At 46.1% G+C, this 26,176-nt stretch overlaps 1 protein-coding gene across 2 annotated transcripts in view; it reads left to right on the plus strand.

Annotated features, from left to right (window-relative positions):
- nrp2a (neuropilin 2a) overlaps positions 1-26,025 on the plus strand; it is a 56,601-nt gene extending 30,576 nt beyond the window's left edge. The window contains exons 8-18 of one of the 2 annotated variants that reach the window (XM_037761825.1): positions 4,753-4,897; positions 6,491-6,666; positions 7,556-7,735; positions 7,828-7,972; positions 13,096-13,176; positions 13,322-13,423; positions 16,641-16,906; positions 17,482-17,578; positions 19,034-19,066; positions 23,662-23,724; positions 23,813-26,025. In XM_037761825.1, the coding sequence (XP_037617753.1) occupies positions 4,753-4,897; positions 6,491-6,666; positions 7,556-7,735; positions 7,828-7,972; positions 13,096-13,176; positions 13,322-13,423; positions 16,641-16,906; positions 17,482-17,578; positions 19,034-19,066; positions 23,662-23,724; positions 23,813-24,117 (1,593 nt within the window). In that variant the 3' untranslated portion in view covers positions 24,118-26,025. Of the gene's footprint in view, positions 1-4,752; positions 4,898-6,490; positions 6,667-7,555; positions 7,736-7,827; positions 7,973-13,095; positions 13,177-13,321; positions 13,424-16,640; positions 16,907-17,481; positions 17,579-19,033; positions 19,067-20,889; positions 23,493-23,661; positions 23,725-23,812 lie in introns of those variants that run through there. The other variant, XM_037761826.1, reaches the window with a different exon arrangement.
- Positions 26,026-26,176: the final 151 nt, after the last annotated feature.

Below are 26,176 nucleotides of genomic sequence, written 5' to 3' on the forward strand. Positions count from 1 at the left end.
CAGGAATAAATGAAAGATCAATAAAAGATAGCAGACACATTGGAGTCAGTATCAGCCAAGCGAAGAGTTTAATATTCCTCCAAAACATTATTTATATGAAATGTAGATATGATTAAATATACCATCTGTTTGTGATGATCATGAAGAAAAGATGACTCCATGCGTGATAGGGCTCTCGAATTACACTTAAAGGATTTATTGAGCGTTCACATTCTCTGATGTGTAATACAGAGATCTCAGATTACGTCGGATCTCTTTGTATTTGCTGCGGACAGTGACGGATGGCTCAGGAATACCACTTTAGACTGATCGCACACAATTTGCAGCCCATGATTTGCCTCACTTTTGTCCACTGTACTCAGCCAGGTTCTTCCTCCGGGTCCCCGCGGGTTTTTGCGGTTGAATCTTCCGTGACTGCTAATCCACCGGTCTTGTCGTACAAACTCCCAGTTAGCCCGTCCTAAGCTCCCAAAAGAGCCCTTAAGTGGGTGAAACTGAATTCTCGTCAGGGGGTCCTATAATGACAGGGATTTGGTTCTTCTAATTGTCATTTAACAGTGAGCTGGAAGCTAATGTGGCTTTGGAATTGGGAGCGCGCGTGTGTCCGTGCATCAGATATGAATCAGCCATGATATAAAAAGGATCGGCTTGGCAGCTCTTTGCCTCGCTGTGTTTGTTATTCCGGGGGGGTAGCAAGAGCGCGTCACCATTTATTGTCAAGATTGGTGTTCTTATTTGTTAACAAAGACCGGAGGATTTAATGCCAATAAGGATTATTTGACAGAAAGAGAGGAGCTAAAAAAAGGATTGCGGGAATGGCGCTTTTTTTTTTTTTTAAAGAAATGAAAGTGCTGTCGGAAGAGAAAAACACCAGCGCTGCAGATTGCAATCACCTCAGTCACACCGGCTTTGTGCACATGTGTGTGTGTGTTTTTCACTCACTTTCTGCACGCCAACACATTTTCACTTTGACACCCATGTGACTTGTTAATTTCTAAATCACACTACTCACATATGCACCTCATTACTTGATGAGACGCTGGCACACTGAGGAATTGAGGCAACACATAGATACACACACACACACACACACATACGATGATTTTTTTGTTAACATTAAAGGCACACACACTGAGGAAAATCCCATCAGCCCCAGCGCTAACCAAGCATTGTGTTACTGAAAAGCATTGTGAGGCTGTGCTAAATCTGTCCAACACACACACAAAGTAACCTGGGAGAGAGAGAGCGAAAAACGCCCACGCAGCGTTTCAGCCCGCTCCTCCATCACACTGTCACACACCCTCATACAGACACTTTTTTTACTCACTCGTTCTTCAAGCTAATACGTTAAACAAACATCATACTGCATGTGCTCACACACACTTTGACACCGGACAATTTCTAAGGATCACTGCTTCAACCTCACACACACACACACCGCTAGCTCCTCTTAGAGGCAGTAAAGGAGAGCGGCCAGCTGGAACCAGTTCCTACTGTCAACATCTTCATAGCGAGGACGAGGGAGGGTGAGAACGTCTGGAGGAGAGAGAGGGGTGGTGGGGAGGGGGGAATAACTAGAGCAAGAAGACGAGTGTAATGGACAGAGAAAAGAGACTGGGACCGAGGGAGCGACGCTGGGATGAAAAAGCGTCCGGGAAACGAGTAATGTCTTGTGCAGAGCTCGCCGCGTCTCCCCGCGGTGCCATCAGCTTGAAGGAAAACACTGGCAGAGGAAGCAGACATGTGCCAAAAAGCACAGAAACAGAGCGAGATGGTGAATGAATCAAGCTGTGATTGTATACATCTATCCACACCTTGTTTTCCAGAGAACAAATTCTCTTCGCTCTAACCAGACTCCAGTGAAATTTACTCTGTTTTTGAGCTTCTTTTGTACTCAGAGGGTGTTTACTACTTCCACGGTGACCTCGTTCTCCAGAGAGGTCATCAATAGTTAAATACCCATGGTGCCTGTGTCCCGCCAATGTCCACACAAACTAGTCTGGCTGCCCCATGCTGCTGTGTGTGTGTGCGGGGCTTCGTTATATTTTCATGACTCTCCGCACTAGGAGACACAACATGACAACGTTAATTATTCAGCCCACCTCGCCTGCGCGTCACGTGACGGCTCGCATATACAAAAAAAACACGTCGGTCGTCAGGCAGATTAGAGAGGCAGGTCCAGACAGCAGACTGGCAGCTGTGCTCATCTACAATATCCATTTCCAATTCACGCCACATTCCTAGTTAGTCAAAAAGTAACCACGTTATCTATGAAATTGGTTAATGAGCAACCATCTGCTTCCTCAGGCAGTTGACCTTTAACCTTGGAAGTGATGAGTTAGGGGTCACATGAGCGACCTCACAGGTACCCCCCGACAATAGACGGGAGGAAGTGGAGGAGACAGAAGAAGTCTTCTGTCTAACTTTGTTCTCTCACATCCAAAGGAAAAAATGTTAAAAGCCTCCAGAGAGCCGATTCGTATTGAACACATTGTTCTTTTTGTTGTTGGCCAGATTCTCTGCTTTTATCCAAAGATGAAAAGAAAGCAGAGCAGCTGGCAAATATTGTAATGCACCCGACTAATGGCCTCTTAGTCATGACGGGCATCTCCTAAGACATTTCTGGGAAGTTGTAGTGGACGAATATTTTACAGACTTTTCCAGAACTTTACATTTTTGAAACTTTTTGCGCACCTCATCATGCCATGTTTACATCTTGTTTTGCCTTGGCGGAGGTCTGCGCTCTCCGAGTGCACTTCTAGTTTACTTATATTTCTCTACATATACAGTATTGTGTTATATATTGTAGCATTATGTCCTTTATTTGTATTTTCTTACATTTCTTTATGTTTTAGAGCAACTTTAACGCCCCAATTTCCCAATAAGTATATCTGATTCTGATTGAATGATGGTGTTTGCCAGATTATGAACTTTAAATAATGATTCATTCATATCAAAATGGAGGAAATTCCATTGGATTGAGCCTTATTAGGAGATAAATACTTCGACGGCGCATTTCCTGTTTCAGTGATGAATTTGTTCGTTGTTCGCTCGCCACCACTCCCTGCCTCCTCTTCCACATTCCTCATTCAGTTCTATCTGCTGCCCTCCATTCAACCTCTCTCCCTCTCACCCGCCTCCTCATCTGTTTTTAACTATTCTTCCGAGGACTCGTCCTCCCTGCAGTCATCTTCTTGTTTTTCCTGTCCTTCCATGCTGCTCTTTGTTTCGCAGACAGAATATCTGGGAGCGGTAGAGATGGGTTCGCTTGAACGCGAAAGGCGAACCCCCCCCCCCTCCATCATACGCTCGTCTTTGTGTGTGAGCATGCGTGGGTGTTTACATAACCCCCATAAGAGCCCACATCCACTGTTTGGCCTCTTAGGTAAACACAACGGCTGTCTATCCTCAATCCAACGGCAGATACAGCCGAGATATAGACCCGCTTATCTGTTCAAACACTCCCGCTGCTTTGTATTACCACTGTCAGCTCCACTTGATTAAATCAGGCCATGCCCAAAATCAAATAAAACCCCTCGAGTAGGATTTTGAAGTCTCTCATATTCCCACTGCTTATGGAATTTCTGGATCATTTTTTTTTTTTTTTCTTGAAGCATGCGCCAGACAGGGAATTTTACAAATAGGTCACTTTACACCAAATATGGCATATTTTTTATCACTTATAATGAAAAACAGCATTATGAAAACAAGAGGGAATCAGATTTTTAGGCTAAGGGAGCTCTGGTTTGATCATCCTGAGTAAAAGAGAAATCATGTAGGGATCTTTTTTTTTGAAAGAAATGATGCCTTTTAATCTTTAATTCAGCTGCTTGTAGCAGTTGTCTTTCCATCTTTCCGTTGTGCACAGTGGCCGTGACGCTAGTGAGTGTGGTTTTTGCGAGTGGGTCTCCTATCAGCCAGGCCCGGTCGACCACAGACAGATAGAGTGAATGACACTTAACACAGTCCGTTAAAAGACACTTCCTCCGCTGAGTGTGGAGGATGTATATGTATGTGGGATCCTGTGGTTTCCTGTGTGCGGTTTCAGTTTGTAGCCACCAACAAGAGGAAGAAAGGCGATGTGGGTGTGAGAGGATGTGTGCAGACGTATCAACAGTACGGTTTTGAAGAATACATTTAAATGGATGGATGGATGTGACACAAATAAAGGAAGACTCTTGTCTGTCATTGAATGTGCATCCAACGCCCTCGAGCATCATGGGAAGCTTTCCCCGACCCACAACAGGAAGTAACATGACCACCCTGGTTCCATTTGCCCTCCGACCCCTTACTGCCGCACCCCGCCGCTTGAGCGCAAATGGAAGGAAAGGGAGTGTTCGCGGAGAAGAAGTGAATGTTATGGGAAGTTAATTTCACTCGCATCCTGCCCACCTGGACGCGCTTCCTTTCGTCTGACGGCCAATCATGTTTCTCTCGTGTCAGGTCATGTCTCCCACCGCTTTCTACGGAGGACGTTTGAGTGAGCACAGTGTGTGTGTGTGTGAGAACCCCTCATCCATCCTTGGGCTTTCCCAGCCTCCTAGCGTCGAACCTTTGACCCCAAAACACATCGACAGCTGTGCCGGTGACACCGGATCCGTGTTTGGGTTGTCTCCGCTTTGTCCGGCCTGCCACTGTGTTTTGCGTGTAGCCAAGCGAAACCGTGCACCGTGGGTGGGTGGGTGTGAGAAAGAGAGAGATAAGATACTGGCATCTCCTTCAGACAGTAACCTCTTCTGTTTATTTCCCCAGATTTTCCACGCCAACACAGACCCAGCTGAGGTGGTTCTGAACCGAGTCCCGCAGCCAGTCCTGGCCCGGTTCGTGCGCATCCGACCACAGACCTGGAGGAACGGCATCGCCCTGCGCTTCGAGATCTACGGATGCCAGATCACAGGTGTGTTTTCTAACTTTTACTTTGCCCTAAAGAAGGTCGACTCTGCCAGAATCATTCTTAAAGTTCGTTTCCTGCTGCACTTTTGGACTCGGCTTCTTGTTCAAAGGCGATTCCAACAGAGCTGATGAGAGATTTAGGGATTCAAACCAGCAATATCCTACTCTGAAGCCTTCCTTTTCTGTTGTCCTGCCATGATGAAAAGAAACGCCAAATATAAATTTGCTTAAAAAAAGAAACATCTGCAAAAAATAACTGTAAAAACCAGGAACACACACACTCACTCACTCACACATCACATGTGTGTTTAGACTTTTTTCCCACACTCCTCCCTGCTATCTTTTAAACATAGCGAGCCTCGGGCTAATTAAAGGAAACTTTTACTCTATTCTTCCTTCCAGTGTCATTTCCCTCTCTCTTGACGCTTCTTCTTCTCGGCGCTCGCTCTCTGTCTCCATCTCCCCGGCGACGCCTCTTTCCCCCCCTCTCATGGCTTTAGATCCGTTTTTGAAGCGTCCTCTTTGCTCCGCGAGCTCGTCTATATTGAGAAATGAGTTTCGATCAATCATTCATGGCTCCCCCGTTCACTCGTACATCAGAAACTGTGATTCGCTTCAGCCTCAACAGCTGCTATTGAAATAACTATTAGCTCTTACAGTACAGGTACACACACACACACACACAGGTTCTAAATATAGCGGATGACCTCAAAAGCACGCACACGCTTTGGGATGTACACAGACACCACCCACCGACACAAACACACACGTATATACACTTCCTGCGCCTTTTATTCATTATTTACATCTCCTGCTTTTGCAGTGACATAACAGCATGAAACTTTGATCTGTGTTCTCTTAAACCGTCAGCACAACTAACATCTCCCCGTCTCTCTCTTCCTCTTCCTCAAGCTCTCTCCTCCTCCTCCCTCCGTCCTTCCCTCTCCCACTGTTTGTCTCTCTAGGAGTCTCATCTTCCTCTCCTCCCAGCTTCCCCAAGCCTTCATCCTCTCCAACTCTATTTCTCTCGCTTTTTTTTTCCTCCACTCTTTCCGCTCTCTACTTCCCTGCCTCCCAACTCCTCGTATTATACCTCTCTTATCCCCTTAATCCTCATTTCTCCCTCTCACACACTCCCTCGGCAAGTTACTTCCAACGCTACCCGCTCATCCGTATCTGAATGAGCTTCATTTCCAAGTGCTTTTGCATGTACGTGGAACTTTCCACCCCTCACCGTCTGTAAATATACATAAAATGCACAGTGATGCTATTGTAGAGAATATAAAGATGCAATATTTAAAATGTTTGTGTGAGATGTGAAGTACACGAATGCAAAGCAGGGATGCTTTTATCCCACTAATGGCGGTCTAATTGAACATGAAGCAGTAGTGCTGCGCTGCACATCTCTTCTCCTCCAGTCTCTCCCAGTCTACGCTCTTAATGCTCAGTGGCCAGTAGTGCAATCCTGTGGTGAGGCTTAACAGCTCCCAGGTGGGAATGTGTGTAACAGCGTGAGTGAATGTTAGGTCGCCGTGGAAACTTCTCCATCAGCCCCCACCTGAGGTGAAGGTTAAAGTTGTGTCTATGTCCTCTCCAGATGCTCCGTGTTCGGACCTGCAGGGCCTGCTGTCCGGCCTGCTGCCCGACGCACAGATCTCCGCCTCCTCCAGCAGGGATATGGTGTGGAACCCCAGCACCGCCCGCTTGGTGGCTAGTCGCTCCGGCTGGTTTCCCGCACCCGCACAGCCCCTCGCTGGAGAGGAGTGGCTCCAGGTACAAGATTTGCATTTATTCTACACTTCGACTGCATGTTTCCAGATGACATCACCAACAATAAAATATGATATTAATGTTAAAATAAATACCGAAATACATGCATCTACTGGTACCTATAGTGCATTTTATATTATGTGCCATTGGGTCAGGTTTAGTACGACGGAGTATTAGGACCACATTAAGGGGAAAAAAATAAATCAGAGATTTCGAGAATAAAGTCGTAATATTACGAGATTAAAGTCATAAGTTTACGAGAAAAAAGTCGTATTATGAGAATAAAGTCATAGGTTTACGAGAAAAAAGTCGTAGTATTATGAGAATAAAGTCGTAATATTATAAAGTAGTAATTTTACGTGTTATTTTAGTGGGGAAATAGAGCAGCATGTGAAAAGGAGGAACGTGGAGCATCTTGTGAAGTTATCTTTTAACATATCAGCACCACATTATCATTAGTATCAGGACCTTGAAAAGATTGTGCAAGAAACTGCGTTTATTCCGAAGAAAGAACCACAAAATTGCCTCTTTTGTGGAGGAGGAAACAACTTTTTGCTCATAAAGTTCTGACTTTTTTTTTCTTGAAATACTATGACTTTATTCTCATCAAATTACGACTTTCTTCTCGTAATTTTATGACTTTATTCTCGAAATCTCAGATTTTTTTTCCCACCTCCATGTGGCCCCTAATACTCCGTCGTAGGTTTAGTGCTAAATATGCAAGACGAAAGCCAGCCTGCTTGTGGTGTCATTTGTTCAGGCGTCGTTCCAGCCGCCAGAGGCGAGCGAGCTACAAAACAAGAAGCACAGCTGCAATAAAACACAACCATGTGTTGTTTTGTGTAAAGTGCAAATTCACTACAATGCATTTATCTGAATCTAATCTCTGCAGGTGGACCTCGGCCTGCCCAAGACGGTGCGCGGCGTGATCACCCAGGGAGCGAGGGGAGGCGACGCAGGAAGCGGGGCGACCACAGACAACCGGGCGTTCGTCAGAAAGTACAAAGTGGCGCACAGCCTGAACGGGAAGGAGTGGAATTTCATCATGGATAGAAAGACCAGCCTGCCCAAGGTATGTGAGGGCGGGAGATAGACGGGGAGAAATTGCAAATAACCTCCCCCGTACAGACGTCAAGATTTATATATTTGTGTGTTTTTGGACAGATCTTTGAGGGTAACACACACTACGACACCCCAGAGCTGCGCCACTTTGAGGAGATCGTGTCCCAGTACATCCGGCTGTATCCAGAGAGGTGGTCTCCAGCAGGAATCGGGATGAGAGTGGAGATACTGGGCTGTGACCTTCCAGGTAGGACACTCTGCTGTTGCGTAAAATGACAGGGAAGCATTTTTATGTATGATAATTTGCTGCCTGCAGTGCTCTATTCCAGGCTGAATTATTTCCCCCCCCACCCCGCGCTGTAATGAACTGATCTAACCAGAACTGAATGGACCTTGAGGAAAGCGGCTCCACCAGAAAAAGTGATCCTCACATTAGATATGCATGAGAGGCATTAGAGGCTTGAGAGGAGAAGAGACACATAGTGGAAAGCTTGGTTGTGATTTTTTGAGATTGTTTCACCTGGAAGATATTAGTTAGCTACAACAAGTGTTCATCAGCAGGGAGTGGACAGGGTTCGGTTTGAAGGAATGCGTCCCCAGAGAGAAAGAGAGCATTTGGTTTGTTCACTCTCCAGCGTGGTCTGTTATCCAGATGTGAGGTAGCAGTGCAGAACACCGGCACACATATGGACTCTCACTATTTACCACTCCCTCTGTGCCTGAACAGGACGACCGGGCTGTATAGCACAACATGCTCAACACTTACATACACACTCTGCAGACTCCCAACATTCACACACACACCACTGTACTGTAATCACACCACCATAAATGCAAGTTAGCCTTCACTGAGGTGACTTGTGTGTGTCAGCGTGTGTGTTTGATGAAGTGCACTGCTCTCTAGTTGAAATAGAGACGAAAGTTACTATAACAAACTTTCATTTTGTGTTGATTTTGGCGGCACCTGTGGGCAAAAGCAGTTGTGTTTCAGAGAAACAAGACTCACAAACCTCTAATTTTACTGCAGTACTTGTGCGGACATACAGTCAAAGACGCACAGAGTAGGTCTGCTCTGAAGTGAAGGGTGCAATACGAGTGTGCTTTAATTCACATGCAGTCCATTTGCTGCTCTAAACACATATGTTATCTGGTATGTTTTGCATTCACCCTTTTTCATTGACAAGTGACTTGTGCGAAGGGCACGACAACAACGAATGAACAGAAACGCCAAAATGAAAGAGGGGTGATTTTTATCAGATGGTACGGAGGGGTTTTAGGTGAAAACGTGTCGCAACTGTTGAGGGTCACACATTGTTCACAGGCCTCCAAAACTCAGCGGGAATAGAGAATTACTGGGTGACATCCTGTAAATCATTCACTTCCCTTTTCACTCAAACTATTCTTTCTGTTCCGTCTTCAGTTGAGCGCTCTTTTTCAATTCCTTCTCATTGATATGGTTTAGCAAATGGATGTATTTTTTTAGCCCCAAATCTTAGTGTATAATAGCAGCAGCTACCACAGTGAATCAAAATAAGGTCTCTCCGTTCCTACACATGGTTGCAGTTCGTTCTTTTCCCACCCTGAGGCCCAGTGCGTGGGTCCATAAATGTTTTTGTTCTTTTTTCTTTTTTTGCCTCCCCTCCTCCTCCTCCTCCTCCGTTACTCATCACTAGCACCTCTTTTCCATGCTCACTGCCGTTGCTCCTGACTCCTTCTGTTTACCCCTGTTGATGCACTACTATCTCACTCACACACACACACACACACACAGACTCTACAGTGATAGTTTTTTCTAGTATATGCGCTCCAAAAAATGAAAAATGTATGAGCTCAGGATGGAAATTTTAGAGACTGATCTGTAAAAAAAAAAAAAAAAATGCAAAATATCATCTCTGCCTTTTTCCAGGAGGATCATTTCAGTCTTAGGAGCACACTGAATTGTAGCTGCACATACACACCTGTAATGTAAATCTCTAGGTGTCTCCTGGTTTCCTTCGTAACATCAGTAAATATGGCGGAGCTCAACTATAAAATGATTTTTCACAGTTGGGTCCTATACTTATTTTGGCGGTTCATATACATCACTGTGAAAGCATCCCATCCTTTAGGACCGCTTCAGTGTGTGTGTATGTGTGTGTGTGTGTGTGTGTGTGTGTGTGTATGAACGTTGATCTGAGCACTTAACCCCACCCACCAGCATATCAAACAATGGCTACTTGTCTTTCCCATCATGTTCTTTTGGGGTGTGTGAATATGTGTGTGTGTGTGCGCATCCATTCATCAGTGTGTGTGTGTGTGTGTGTGTGTGTGTGTGTGTGTGTGTGTGACTGCCAAGCGGAGATTTACAGAAAAGCTTTCTACATAATTGAAGATTTTTTTTTTTTCTCTTCTCCGACATATCGCTGAGTCAGATTCTTTTGGAGGGAGCAATGTCTTTTAGCAGAGAGCTCTTTCCACCCTGTGTGTACGTGTGTGGTGAAAAAATAGGCATGTGTGTGCGCGAGTGTTTTTTTTACGAGCATATGTGTATGCATGTGCAGCTGCGGGCGTACGTGGGAGTGCGCACCTCCATTATCTATGCCAGCAGCTCCCCTGGGTCCGGTTCTAAGTGTTGGCGTCTCATCCCGTGCATGATGATGACTTGCATCATCACCTGCAGCAAGCAGACACATTATGTAAGACAACACTCCGCTGCAGAGGGACTCTTCCTGCATTACAAGGCCCCCCCCCCCCAACTCTGCTGCGCATGTACAGTAGGCCTCCTCGCGCAGCTCCGTGACATCACCAAGGGCAGGGCTCGGGGTGAGGTAGGCAGGTCACATACGTTCGCGCACATTCCCTCACGTAAACATACGCACCCACACGAAGTCGCTCCCATTCCCATTGCCCCCGACACTCCTGTCACACCCTGGAAAGGTCAGCGCATTTACACTGTGACAAGGCCTGACCTTTGAAAGCGTAGAGTGCTCAGGAGCTGGGGAGAATCTTAATGGAGTAGGCCGTGTGTTTATGTGTGTTTAGTTGGGCCCGCACACATGGGAGAGCGTGTGCTCCAGCGCCCATAGGTTTATTTTAACGCCCGGTCCCAAGACTTAAGTGGACTCAAAGGTTAAACTGGAATAAAAAGGCAAAAAAGAAGAGACAGAATAAAGAGGAGAGGAGATGGAGGTTTGAGGAAGAGGGGTTGCTTTCCCTCGCCTTACCTTCCCGGTGGGCCGGCAGCGATAAGAGTCTCATTAGGTGGTTAATGACAGGCATAAAGGACGTGACATTAACGCTGGGGTAATGTCAGAAGCCGTCGCCAGCTGTGGCCGGCCCTTTCATGTCTGCCATTTCTCCAGCTGGGGCGCCGCCGCGCTCGTTTCCACAGGAAGTTCCTTTAAGCGGATCAATTGTGTATCACGCCGCGTTTGTTGCCCTTAGTGCCTTTAATGATAATGGTTGTCACGCCGAAAGACCAGTAGGAGGCTCTAATGTGTTGCCACTAACAGCCGGCCAGCAGAGTAAAGTGTGGGGATGAATCCATTACTTTTTTGTTGTGTTTTCGTTTCCAACTGATGAGCTTCGTCTCACAGGAGATCTTCAGGCTTTGCAGGGAAAGTTAACAAAGCGATATGAAATATAATATGCTTAATGTGAGTTAAATAAGAAAATGAAGCCATGGTCATATATCTACGACGAAGTATTAGGGCCACATTGAGGAAAAAATAAATAAATCTGAGATTTCGAGAATAATGTCATAATATTACGAGAAAAAAGTCGTAATATTATCATTTTTATAATTTTAAAATATTATAATAATTGATGTGCAAGTTATGACTTTATTCTCGTAATATTACGATTTTTTTCTCGTAAAGTTATGACTTTATTCTCGTAATATTATGATTTTTTTCTCGTAAAGTTATGACTTTATTCTCGTAATATTATGATTTTTTTCTCGTAAAGTTATGACTTTATTCTCGTAATATTACAACTTTTCTTTCTTGAAATAGTATGACTTTATTCTCATTAAATTTACGACTTTTTTCTTGTAATATTATGACTTTATTCTCAAAGTCTCCGATTATTTTTTCCCTCAATGTGGCCCTAATACTGGATATACAGCTTACACAGTTTATTCACATGATAAATTTGGATCATAGACGTGACCCAAACCTCCGCGCAAACTCCCACAACACACCAGCGTCGACCCATCTGCTCCTAATAACGCAGCGCTTTCTCCCACTTCACATTCCAAACTGCGGCCTGCTCAACACGTGTCTGTTTGTGCGCACATGTGATGTGTTTTAACGAGCAAACTGTTATGCCTCGGTGTGTTCTTTCTGTGTGATATATGCGTGCTTCAATCGATGTTAAGGGGGCAGCGCGAGAAATCATGCATTTCACTTTGTGTTTGCTCTCCCCTTCTTCTGAGCGCGCGTGAGTTATAGAGTGAGCGAGACACTCGGTAAAACACACGATAGCTCACACATGACACAGGAAAACAGAGTGTGTGTGTGTGTGCTCTGTATCGCCCCTGACAGCCAGTGAGTAGTCCCAGAGTGTGATCAAGCCGTCCAAGGTCGAGGGGAGTTTGTTGGACACATCCATCCATCAGCTTTAACCCCACTTCTGCATGTGTGTGACTCTGCATCTGTGTGTATTAGCATGTGGACACGTCTGCATAGTTGAGTCACTGTTGGACAGACACTGACGCCGGAGCATCCAGTCACAACATGACCGGGGCCCCCCTTGGGTGCTCTTGGGCTATCTGTGCTCGCCTCTGTCTGTCTCCGGCACTCTGGGTGGGATGGAGACAGGAGACGGGAGATAGTTCAGTTTCAGACAGTGACCTCACACCCTCGATTATGACATGCGCTTTAATTCACTCTTAATATACCGCACACTGAGACACGCTGTTTACATGCTGAATTATGCGTAATAAATGACTCAGTTTCCTGTTTAAAACATCGTCTCACTGCTATTAAAGCGAACCTAAACTGTTTGTGCAAAAGAGAGTTATATGCAAGGGAACGCATGTGAAACATTGGTCCCATAAAACGGCAGATTTTCATTTTTACACTTTACCTTTTCTATGGATTAAAGGTCCAGTGTGTAGCATTTAGGGAGAAGTTTCAGAATGGATGGTTATTAAAGATGTATTAAACACTATACCTCATTACTTCCTGGTCCTTTGTTGCTTATCACTTCCCCTCCCATCTGTATTTCCCGGCCCTCCCTCACGTATGCTACCATTGAAGGAGAAACTCCACATAAACAATCTCTCAAACAAACATCGGGTGATTAATGCGTCCTCTTTACACAGTCATCTAACGTCTGAGGATTGTTTCACACGCCCACCTTTGACCTGAGTTGTGTTTGTTTCCGTAGAAACCACCACGACGGCCGACACCGTCACGCCAACTCTGCCTGCTGACATTGAAACCACCACCATCCCCATTACGACTACAGGTGAGTCCAGTACTTCACATTAGGTAGCAGTAATAGAACAGATGAAAGGATATTATGTAGAGCAGTTGTGAATGCTTCTTTATCTGAAATGATTCCTCATTTGTGGTCTCCCGCTCTGACTCTCTTTTCCTCTCCGCCTCTACAGTCGCCACCTCTCATCCACAAGGCGTGTGCGACTTTGACCACGACCTGTGTGGGTGGACGCACGACCCCAACGCCCCTCTGCTCTGGTCGCTGCACAGCCACGGTGAGTCTCCTCAACAGTCATGTTTAAGGTCGTGTCTGGTTAGACAACGACTCGGAGCTACGACGGGAGTATTAGGGCCACATTGAGGGAGGAAAAATCTGAGATTTTGAGAATATAGTCATAATATTACGAGAAAAAAGTCATAATTTAATGCGAATAAAGTCATACTATTTCAAGAAGTTGTAACTTTACGAGAAAAAAGTCGGAATATTACAAGAATAAAGTCTTAATACTACATAATACTACTAGCCCTAATACTCTAATCCTGAGCTGCTTCAGGGAGCTGAAGTTTCTCTCAGTGTAGCATCTGATTGAAAGAGACCTGCAGAGGATGCCTGGATGATTTTACAAACAATACAACAGACATCTCAGATTCGATTTCGGTGCTACATGGGAGAAGCTTCTTTTATGTATGCAGCTGCAGGGAGAATTTCATTTGGGCGCAGAAAATTGCACAAATGCATTAAGTTTATTTTATCAACTTCTGCAAGTCTAGACCAGACGCTAATTAAATGGAGTCATTTTGTGCTTGTGCGTCTTCGTCGAGTCCTTTTTTTCAATTTGATTAAAACAATTCCTTAAATTGAAAGCGGTCTAATTCAGCAGCGACATCATCCAGCCAGCCACGCTGCTCTTTGAGAATGAATCGAGAGGGAAGCCGCCGCCGCCGCCACCGCCGCCATATCAGGCAGCCTCACATGTGACATGCACCATCTCTCCGTGTGTCAAAAACGCGTGACGTCTCGGCAAGAAAGGGGTTAAGACCCAGTAGCTCCAATTAAGTTCAGAGCAGGAGATTCCAAAGACGACGTATTCCCAGCCGTCCATTGCTGCCCCTCCATTACCGCAGGTTCATCCCCGATGATGCTGTGTAGACTTCCATCTTACATACTCCTTGAAGAAATAATTATTCACTTTCCCTTCACGCATACACGCGGATCACAAGTGCAGCTTTTGGCGTGTTATTAAAAACTATAGAAGACGTATCCTGCTGGGTTTAGGGAGGAGTTTTTTTTTATAGCACTATTTATAATTTCTCACAGGCAGGGTAAGGGATTGTTATCCCAACCTTGTTTTAAAATTCACTGGTCTCGAGCAAGTCTCCATGAAAGATTCAGCATTCCTCCAGCTGGAGAGAATTAAACAAGAGGTTCAGCATGCCCCCTTTTTATGTCCAAAAATTTGTGATGTCACCTGGGTCGTGTTCGGCGGGGCAAAACGGATCACACAGCAAAAGGCAGAAACGCTCCCGAAGCGTGACCGATTTAGGTCATAGCCGTCTTTGACAGGGGGGGGCTTCAAAGCAGCGTCTTTCATCACGGCCCGGATTGGAAAGGGTTGCCTAGATTAGTCCGGTTGCGGCTTTCATGTATGGAGTATCATTTCCAGCCGTTTTGACACGCCACGCCAGCCTTTGATTCTCCTGCCGATGTCAAAGGTCAGGAATCCCAGCCAGCAAAGGATCATTATTTCACTGCTATCAAATCACAGTTTAATCCTCTACAGGGGACCCAGAAAGAATGATCTCCTCACCTCTTGACCTCAGCCATGAAACCAATTATTAGACACAGAGGTGGAATAAATACTGCGATATTTGGTTTGATATAGTAAAAACATGCTAAACAGGCTTCATAGAATCCTTGTTTGCGTCTCGCTGCAGGACACCGCTGTGAAATGGATTAATAATGCTCTGTCGTGCCGCGTACGGCGAGGCGGTCTCGATTATGAGCTGTCTGGCGAACAAGAGGCACAACAACGGGGGGGTTCGCAGCAGGACGCCGCGGCGGAAGAGGCTGCAAAACACCTCGCGGAGTCACAAATGTTTCACTCGCACCTCCTCCTATAGGCGAATCCACACACATATATACACAAGAAAATAGTGTCATGTGGCGCACACACACACACACACACTCCATTCCAGGGCTGCGAAGGGCCAAGAGACATACTGTCACACACACTGTCTGAAGTGTCACACACAGGCGAGCCTGGGCGTATGGCGGGCAGAGGGGAGCTGTCAAGTCGGTGGAAGATTTGTCCCTCCAGATACTGCTTGTCGGATCGGCTGGAAAGACCGCACACACACACACGCACACACGGCGAAAGGTTATCGACCCAGTCACTCAATAAGTTGAGCGTGGCTGCATGCTACTGTAAGGTGCTTTTGGATAAAAAGCAGATGCTTGTGGTGTTACTGGGAAACTAAAACAACACACTCTGGAAAATATTCCTCCCTGATTTGCTGCTTTTTCCTGGCCTGTAAGACGCGTAGCTGCTCCGACACACACACAGTTGTACATGATAAAGCAGGTGATTTAATCTGCAGATTGTTGATACTGGACATTTTCCCACAGGGCCCACTTAAGAAATTCCTCACCAGACGCCTCCTCGACTCACACACACACTCAAACGTACTCGCCGATCTCTCACAATGGAATTCATGTCGGCATCCAATTTGCAAACTAAACATCCTCTGGTGTAAACAAACGGAGCGGCGTTGCGTTTTTTTCCGTTGGACCTTTCCGTTGTTTAAGTCATTTACCTGGAAGGGAATGAAGAGAAATAGTCCCCGAGGGTCTTGGCTGGAGTTCTGGTAGCACTCACCGGACCTATTCTCCTGCGTGTTTACATTTGTCATTTCCCTATTGTTCGCCGCGACTATTGTGTATGCGGGCGATCCCGTTCCTGTTAGCAACTGGTGATTCATTTCGTTATTGTTCGACATATCTGTAATTGTGTGAAAAACATACTGTACATGTGTGCATATGGATATACTGTATATATGTGATGATTTATGGTTTAGAATTGTGTGAATTGTTCCAGCAGCATCCATTTACAACCGTCGACACGTCCCTTTCATATTTCCTACTTTTTATTGCCTCGAGGGCTGAAATGAAAAGCCATTAAAATCTCTTTTTTCACTTTCATTTGACTGAAACAACCAGCAAACTCAAGGTTAAAACAAAGCTCTGCTCATTTCTTGCCAATGTGTTACAAATACTAAAAACAGCTTGGTTGCATATCGTTGCTGTGAAATGATTTTACTTGATCCAAAGTTTATCCGATTAGGTTTTTTGAAAGAGTTTCATATGTTCAGAGTTAGTCTGTAAGCACATCTGGATTTAGGAACCGTACTTGAAAGAGCGTGTGGTGCCTCAACTGTACATTTACATTACACACACTTAGTCAAACTAATCGTATCATCCCCCCTCCCCTCCAGAGCTCAACAGCTATCTGTACATGGACGCCAGCCTGAAGACGGAGCAGCAGCAAGCGCGCCTCGTGAGCCCCGTGGTGGTGGCGGAAGCCGGGCCCTTCTGCCTCATCTTCTCCTACCAGCTGTCCGGGGAGGCCCAGGGCCACCTGAAGGTCCTGCTGCGGGACGCCCACAACGAGGAGAGCGTAGTGTGGACGCTGAAAGACGACCAGGGCCCTGTCTGGAGGGAGGGTCGCACCATCCTGCCGCAATCTCCTAAAGACTTCCAGGTAAACCCACATAAAGATTGGAATGCACTTTATCTTGTATGCTGAAAGAGAAAAAGTCATAACTTCTAGCCAATATCAGCTATATTAAAGTATGTCTGCTTGATAATACATATCTGGGTCAAACCCTTTATTATATATCTCCCCGGAAAGTGAGTTGTGTCTTTATCCAGGCTGGTTAGAGGCAGATACGTTCATCTTCGGAGCGTATGAACGCATCCGTTTTAATCTCTGTCACCTTAGGCCGGGGTTTGACTTCAAAAAGCAGCTAAAGTGAGCCATATTGTCTCTATTGGCTGCGTGATTGTTTGGGGATCGCTGCGCATTTGTCAGAGACATCACAAGCAGTTAACGTTCTCATAAAAAAGTCAGCTCGCAGAAAGACGGCGGAGGATGATTGCGAGCGTTGAGTGTAACTTTGAATATCACAGGCGCTGTATTAAGTTTTTATCCTCTTTCTCCTCCTCTTCCTGCTTGTCCCCATTCTCAATTTTTCCTCCACCCCCCTCTGCTCCTGTTGCCTTCATCCGTCTACCTCCTCCTCCTCCTCTTCCTCTTCCTCCCCTGTTTTGCGGTAGGTTGTGATGGAGGGTTTCTTTGTGCACGGCACCAGAGGACACATCTGGATAGACAACATCCACATGAGCCCCAGCACCCCTCTGAAAGAGTGTACACGTAAGTCACACAAACACACTCCAGCTCTCTGACAGACAGACTGTATTGTTTTTCTGCCTCCAAAATATCTTTTCCCTCCAGAAGAATATTGTAAAAAATAAACAAACCCACATCCATTTGACCCACAAGCTCCCTCTCATCCTCTGTCAACCCCCAACATCTCCTCATCGTCTCGCCCTCCATCAATCTGCCATCTCCCTTCCACCTCCTCCACTCTTAGCCCGAAGGTCCTTGAACAGTGACACACACGGAGTGATAAACACCCTCGATCCTCCCTCCACTCCCTCGCTCTCCCATCCCAGCTTTCAGAGACTGCCTCCCCTCCCAAAGAGCCCGCCGAATACAGAGATGAAAGCAGGAAGGAGAGGGAGGGACAGCGTTTATTCCTCCACAAAAAGAAAAAGAAGAATAGGAAAAGTAGGCCATAAACGCCCCGTGGGCCCCGGCGATGCTAATCTATGTTTCATTAGATTCCTCTTTCTCTCCTCTTCCTCTATCTCGCTGCTCTGTCGTATTTGTAAACAGAGCTTTTCCCCGAGCCGTCAAAGGGAATTACTAGACAGGCTGTTTCCCAAGCAACTTTCCGGGCGCTGCCTGGTGTGAGCCGAGCGCCAGCGCGGCCCCCTTAATCTGGCCAGAGCAGGGGCTTTGGAGAGGGTCTTAAACAGATCAGAGACCGAGCCGGGGGTTCAGAGCCAGAAAACCCTGCCGTCATCACTTCTGACTGACTTCCAGTGTGCTGCGGAGCCGGAATCGCGGCGGGGAGCAGGCGGGGCGGCGTTGAGGTTTGCGGCAAACACTTGTGTTTGTTTTAGCGTTGAGTCTTGAGCGAGTCAAAGATGACATTCCCAGCCCACCTCCTGCCTCCACGCTGCTGTGTTTACTCCTTCCTCCACTCCTTCGCCACTCCCAAAGCATTCTGGGATGTTGCTTATCACCCAACGCAGTTGAGTTTTTCACAGCTCGTTGGGGTTCCCGCCAAAAGGCGCCGGTTCCCGAGTCGGTTTCCCTCTTTCTCCCTCCAACACACACACACACACACACCAGGTCTTTGTGTTTGCATTCCAGGCAATCAAAGTGAAAGTTCAGCTCTGTGCATTTGCAGCAAGCCAAAAAAAAAAAAAAACAGTTTAACTGGACTCGGCAGATAAACAACTTGAAATGCGTGAACTTTGCGAAACGCACACACACACACACACGTATACACGTATAACTCATAGCCCATCTCAGATTCCCCACTCGCACAATGTTTGAAATTGCGTTCTGGCAAAGGAGCCGGGTAAATGCCATAACTCATGTGAGTTATCTGAGGAATTAAGTTAAATTTCCTCAGGAGGACTTTGATAGTCTTGTGACATTTCTGTGACATTTGGCTGACTTTTTCCCGTCGTATTTAAAAGTTATCTAACAGTCTCTCTCTTTTCTCCTCCCGTCTCTCTTTCTCTGTCCTCGCAGAACCCTTTGCGGCTTTTTCTCCCGAAAATTCAGGTGAGTTTGACTTTTTTGGTATGACGTCACTTCCTCTCTGGTCTTGCTTCCTGCCCGTTGGTATGCACTAGCCTGGGGTTTTTTGCTTGGTGGCACTAAGTTGTCTCATCAGCCCTAAAGCGGTCCCTTCACCGACAACACCGAGGCTGCTAGAGTGAATAAATCTGCATTCATTATTATTAAAACTAGTGATTCATCATCACCAAACACATACTAAACCCCTCGCTAAAATCTTAATTATCAAATTTGCAAAATACAAAATGAGTTTCTCAAAAATTGAAGTTGGGGAAAAAGATTTTAATGTGCTGTTGTGCACTACTTTTTTAGTTTTTACCTCGTCAGTCTCAGCGGAAACAAAGGATTAGTCTCAAAAGAGCCAACTCTGCGTGCAAGGCAAGCTAAATCAAGCGCACCTCATGGAGCCAGATATTTGAAAAGAGCTACATATTCTCAGCTCGGCGCTGCCTGACACAGCCTGAAGGGTTTTAAATAACTGTCTGCCTCATGAAAAATATTTAGAGCATCCTGGGGGACTCTATGAGATTGATGTTGTGTTTTGGCATCTCATAATGTCTTCCAATAAGATAAGAGCTCGGCGGTTTCAGTGCGAATGTGATGTGTGTGCACTTCCTCGGCTTTTCTACTCCTGCGCCTTCACACACACACAGAGAGAGAGTCTCTAACCCTTGACAAACACACACACGTTAATATCACCACACACACCAGTGTCCCCAGTGAAATGCAATCAGATAGAGTGACTGAGCAGCGGCAAGCACGGGTGTCTCTCTCTCCTCTCCCTAACTCAGCTCTGTCTAATGAGTGTGTGCAGTGTGAAGTAGCAGCAGCACGCACCATTTCCCTCTGTAATTATGTGACACGGTCCAAAAATCAGGATGTATTCAGCTCTGCTTCACTTTCCCTAGTTCAATTTGACATTCTCTTCTCTCCATATCAAGTTTGGATGGTGCATTTTTTATTTTTTTTATTTTAGTTTTTCAGTGTCTTCAGGGGTTCGTTTTTTTTGCATAGTCGACTAGAGGCTTCTTGGAAGGTGGTTAGCTTGTTCTTACCAAGAATTTGAGAAGGGGGTTCAAGCCAGGGGCGGCAGAGTAGAGGATCTGTGGAGATAGTCTCCAAGGAGACAGAGCTTGGCTTGAGGAGGAGAGGACTGGCCAGGAGGCTGATGCATGAGAAAGAGGAAAAATGAAAAACGAAGAACAGAGAAACAGGATAAATTATGCACTCAAAACAAATCTGCCAACTCGAGCCAGCAAAAATAACAAATCCCAATCCAATATCGGCTCATGAGAGCTCTGGAACACTGGATTCCCAAGTGGTGTCCGTCCGACTGATTCTTGCATGGTTCTGAGACTTTATCAGCGGGCTGTTTTTGTGACTTCCTGTGCCAGTTGCGAAACAGGAAGAGGAAGCTCCTTAATTCAATGTGTGTGGGTGCTTTTATGACTAATTATTTTGGCTTTCACACCAAGTCATTTCCATTGGAGCTTTTTGAAAAATTGCATAGACTGGATGAACCATTGGACTGATTTCAAACCAAATCTCTTGATGATCTTGGTGTGAAACCTCCAACTGCAACCCAAGCTACATGAGAGACATGGATGCATTTTAATTTTTTTACTTTTTTTGTTGGCCTGGGAGGTTTATTTTATTTTTTTGCAACTGGCATGCTTGTGCATGCTCACATGAGGCCTGCTGTTCGTATGATGACGACCAATAGGGATGGAAAATAGAGAATTAAATGTAGAAAAAGTGCCACTCCTCTCTTTTCCCCCTGGCCAATATACTCTGTATCTCTCCACCAGGGGGAGGCGTTCCTGTGCCTCCCTTGCCCATCCACTGGTATTACATTATGGCCGCCGGGGGCGCCCTCCTTCTCCTTGCTGTGGCCATCTTGGTCAGGGCCCTCTGTTGCTGCCGACAACACCTGGCCACCAAGAAGAGCCAACTGTCGGTGGCCTATCACAGCTCCTCGCAGTGCTTCCAGTACTCTAACTGGTCCTCCAGTATGGCCGCCCCAGGGGTGGAGCCAGTCCTGACAGTGAGGCTGGACAGCCGGGACCGACACCGTACCCTCTGCTGAAAAAGAAGCACTTAGCCGCGTTGTGTTTGGCAGAGCAGGACGCCAACTCGTGATGTCGGTGGCGACATCCACTCGACGAAAACCCCCTCCCTCATTTAGTTTACAGTTGCAAAGGGTGATGATGACTAAACTGCCAAGTGGGAATTTGCAAAGAAACACTGTGCTCTCTCTCTCTATGTGTCTCTAATGGATGTAGCTGCGGTTGCTGTTTTCTTCTTTGTTCCATTAAGGAGTTTGCTGTTGACATTTCACACTATGCTGCTCCTGATGAGAGGACTGAAGTCTGTTATTTATCCGAGCAGCTTGCCTCGGACCATTGAGTGCCGTCTGGCTCCTCATAACCCCAACGGTCCTCCTGGAATGACCCCAGCACGGACGTACACACAGACATGTGTGGGGCTGGGAAGAGAAGGGGGTCGAGCCGGTTTCCGCCGCGAGAGCCAGCCAGAGCTGCCAAACCACAGGCTAAAACAAGACCCCAGAGACACGAGGAGCTCTGCAGCACTGAGAGAGAGAGAGGAGAAAACTGTTAGGCTGAGAGGCATTCAACGTGCTCGCTGTGGAAACGATCTGGCAAGCCCCAGAAAATAAAGCTCTTGGTACCTCTGTAATAACAACACGAGATAGCTGTGATATGAGTTGTACCAATAGTGAGGGGGTTGTCCTCCTTCCATTGTGCTTTTCAACAGAGCATGTGCACATTTAAAAACAAAAGGAATGCAAATCCATCATACTTTAAGTCCTGCATCACAAATGGAGATAACCAGCTCGTTTGATTGAACGTCTTGTCTCCTCCTGATAAAGGCATCAGTCAGTGATGGATGCGGCCGTCTTCAGTGTTTAGTGTTTCATCTTGATTCTCTGGCGTAATAAAGCACGTTGTTCCCACTCCCACTTAGGCTCCGCACCACCCACTCCCCCGTTGTTCCCCCATGTCTTTTTGAGCTGCCCAGATGAAAACTCGTGCTGAGCCGAGCCTCGTTGTGATTTCAGTGGGAATATGTGCTTGTTGTTTTTAGGGTTGTAAATAGACACAGCTGTCTGCCATCACCGTTTTCTGTCTTGATTTATGCTCCTACAAATCCCACAATGCCGCCGAACCAGCTGGATGCCATAAGTGCAGTGTTTTGTTGTATATGTGCACCCTTGAGAGGGATCCAAGATGTTATGGAAAACAGAGCGGAGCTCCAGCTATCGACGGTTCTTCCTCTAGTGCCATAAGACGCCATGAATGGCTATTAACATATAATAAGACGTAGCTATTGCACTCATACTAATGTTTAACATATCTAAAAAGCCTATTTTATTGTGAAATTTCTCCAACCGAGAGACAAATTGGCACCAGTTTCTGTCTCATCAGTCGGTGCAAGAGGTGGGGAGATTCAGTTCAACACCCCAGATTGAATGAAATTGAGGTCTTCACTCTGCGGCTTAACGGGCCGTGCTTTCGTGATCTGTCACACCAGCAAAAAATCCATCACCCCCACTATAGCCCCGCAGCTCAGCAGAACGCACCTCCATTTGTCGCCACAATTTCCAAGCTGCACTTTTCTCCTCAGAGTGAAAAAGAAGTGTTTTTTGGCACGCTCTCGCTCTGCGCTTTTAAATCAGCTCGGAGAGGAGGGGATTGGACACCCTACTCGGGCCATCTCGACACCGTTACGCTCCAAGCCTCTAATAGTTGTAATTAGTTAATGGACAGATAACATTTATTAAGGCTGCGGTAAGCACTTTTCCCTCCCATCTACCGCACCTCCGCCGCCCCGATCCGCTGCCAACTCCAGTTGCCCCGGAAACAGCATTAATAACGCCATTGGCTATCAAAAGACCTCCAGATCTAGACGTGTGCCTTGCCAAGCAGCTACTCCCACTCCCGCACGCTTGCCAAGAGCAGCGAGCGCAAACTCACACACGTAGACACACAAAGTGAAAAAGAAAAACTCATCTAAAGTATAAGTACACTTGAGCTATTTGGCTCCAGCCATCGCTAGTTTTTACCCCACTTATAATCTTCCACTTCACGTACATTTCAATTTTCGGTTCACACCCACCTGGCAGTGAGTTTTCATAGAAGCACTACTTAAATGTTGTTGTTGTTTTTCCTTTCATCATCTTATACACCACTCTTAAACTTGACAGTTAACAGTGTCGATGATTTTAACGGTGATAATGATGGGTTAATGTTAATTATTTGATGATGTTTGCATCTTTATTCACACGGAATGAACAGTCTTATACCATCAGTATGCTATGTGATGACTGTGTGTTCGACAGGAATGTATCATAATGATCTTTCTCTATTAATAAAGTCATATTTTTCTATTATTCCGAGACTTATGTGTGTGTGGATGCAGAATAAGCACCAGTGAATATGAGTTATGTATCAGTGTGGTTCTGTTATTGTTGATTTCAGTACAAAAGGTGTTCAATTAGAACCATAAACAGCCAAATGCTGTGCTATAAAGACCATGTTTCCTGTGCTTCTCTCCAACAGTTAAGATACCAAATGAATTTGGAGACGGACGTCTTTTCAGTGGCAGAGACCCGCTAGGTGGAGGTAAAGCACCTTTTCATGAGTAAAGGCAGAATTTTAGTCGCTTCTCACGTCCGTGAAATTAACTTTTCTCGTCCACTTTTGTTCGCAGTGTTACAGTTCCCCGAGTGGAACACGGCGTCCCCGTCGTCCGAGCCCCCGGTGACCCGCGTCTCCGAGAAGGACAACTCGTGGCTGTACACCCTGGACCCCATCCTGGTCACCATCATCGTCATGAGCTCCCTGGGAGTGTTGCTCGGGGCGGTGTGCGCCGGCCTCCTCCTCTACTGCACCTGCTCCTACAGCGGCCTGTCGTCCCGCTCCTCCACCACGCTGGAGAACTACAACTTCGAGCTGTACGACGGCCTCAAGCACAAGGTCAAGCTGAACCAACAGCGCTGCTGCACCGAGGCGTGAGGAGGTTTTTTTCAAAGGGGAGGAAAACGCAAAAAAAGGAGAACAAGGAAACCTCTCACTATTTTCTTCATTTCCTCCAGTTCACTTTCAGTTTGGTGGTGCAGATCCCCTGGAACGCATGGACAACGAGAAAGCCACTTTTTTTTTTTTTTAACTGCTCGGAAAAACGTGGCACAGTCCAGTGTTGGTAGTTTTTGTGTGGAAGGAACCAACGAGAGAAAGACTGGGGTGTTACCCAGACGGATCGTTCCACTGCGGGGACGTTAGGCCTCAAAAAATATCTACACATATCAATTACAGATTCCTGCTCCACCAAAAGAGAACTGTCTTTAAAAGCATCATAGACTTGTTAGAGGTCTAGTTTTGAAGCTGGATACTGTTAAGCTACACAGTCAGAACACGTCGTGTTGGAACGGTGGTAGGTTAGGAACGTGCTTAGAAAGCGTCTTTTTTGATCACATGTGAACACAGTGGCCTAGAACTTAGCTCCTTTGTGTGGCCCGTTGGCTTTTTTTTGTTCCGTCGTAGACTCTGCTACCGATCAGCCTCAGTTATCCTCTTAGTTCCTGACAGTCTGTGGTATTTTTAGTCCCAGACGTCCATCGAGTTTCTGCTCGGTCACTCTCTTTCTGTTTAATGTTTTCCTTCTGGCCTATCGCCAGGCTGCGATGCAGATAAAAAAAAGAGGTGTATGTGTGTGTAGAGGTGGGGAGGGGGAAGGAAGAAGGGTGGAGGGGGGGGGATTTTAACACATTCTTTTAATGACAGAGAGAGTTATTGTTAGATTTAGTTGTTACTGGTTCCTGTCAGAGAGAAGGTCATGTTTACATTGTGGTTAATGGTGAAAGGTCAAGGAGCTTTCGGTCGGTGCAACCTATGGATTGCTGGTAAGGGCAGGGACTGAAAACCACTGACAAACAAAGAGAGAGTGAGACTGACGGAGCTTTCTCTCTCACAGGGAGGCGACGACGTTCTCCCCTTGTGCTTCTCCATCGACTGACCGTGTGCTTCGGACACACAACAAGCCTTAAAAGCAAAACTGTATCGCGGAAAATGTTTGAAAAAAGGAAACGTTGAGGCGACGCAAAGAGAGGATCTCTCTCTCTTTGTACATGTGGACCTCAAAAGCCATGATTTAAAGGACCTACTCCCCCCCCAACTCACACACAGATCACACCACCACCACCTCAAAACTACCGGCTAATCGTGGCCTGTTTTTTTTTTTTAATGTCGGCTCTTGCACAGCAAGGCGGGACTGTTTTGAATCAGAAATTGTCTTGCACGCTCTGAATGGACTCATAAGCCATGAGAAAAGGAGAGGGCGAGAGAAGAAGAAGTCTCCCTCCCACGCACATGCACACACACTTCACTTGTATATACAGATGTATATACAGAACACGAACACACACCCTCTCTCGCTCACAAACACACGCAGTGAGAGGACCGAAAAATGAAGGGAACAATAATTGCTGCTGACAAGCTCTATATTTGATGCCATGGATTCACTCGAACATTTCATCCCACCGTCACCATGTACACACACGCACACACACACACACACACACACGTGCTGTCCCTCTCCTCTGAGGCCCGCTTCTCTGGACCCCACTGACTCTCTTCAAAGTGCCTTGGAGCCTCGGGGGTCCAGTTTGCCTTTGGAGCCGGTATCAGACACAGTAACTTGACACTGACAGTGACAGTAACACAGCGCCCCCTTCTGCCTGGGAGGACCAAACAACGTTTAAAAAAAGGACAGGATCCCCCCACACCACCCCCCTTTCGCACTGCTCAGACTGCTGTTGTTGTTGTTTTAAAGGGGTCTTTGTACAGAAATGCTCTTTTTATGATTGTTATTATAATTATTGTTATGATTATTTAATAAAGGATTTATACCATACTGAGGAAAAAGATGGCTCTTAAATTTTTGTTTATACTCGCGCGACAGCCATGGATGTATTAAGAGAATTGAATACAGCGTTGGATGCGGGGCCCCATTCATTCCTATGAAAGTTGCTCAGTAACTCTGGATTCAGCTATTTGTGCGTTTTACAACTTTTAG

The sequence above is a fragment of the Sebastes umbrosus genome, chromosome 24 (assembly GCF_015220745.1).
Source record: "Sebastes umbrosus isolate fSebUmb1 chromosome 24, fSebUmb1.pri, whole genome shotgun sequence".
Lineage (NCBI taxonomy): Eukaryota > Metazoa > Chordata > Actinopteri > Perciformes > Sebastidae > Sebastes > Sebastes umbrosus.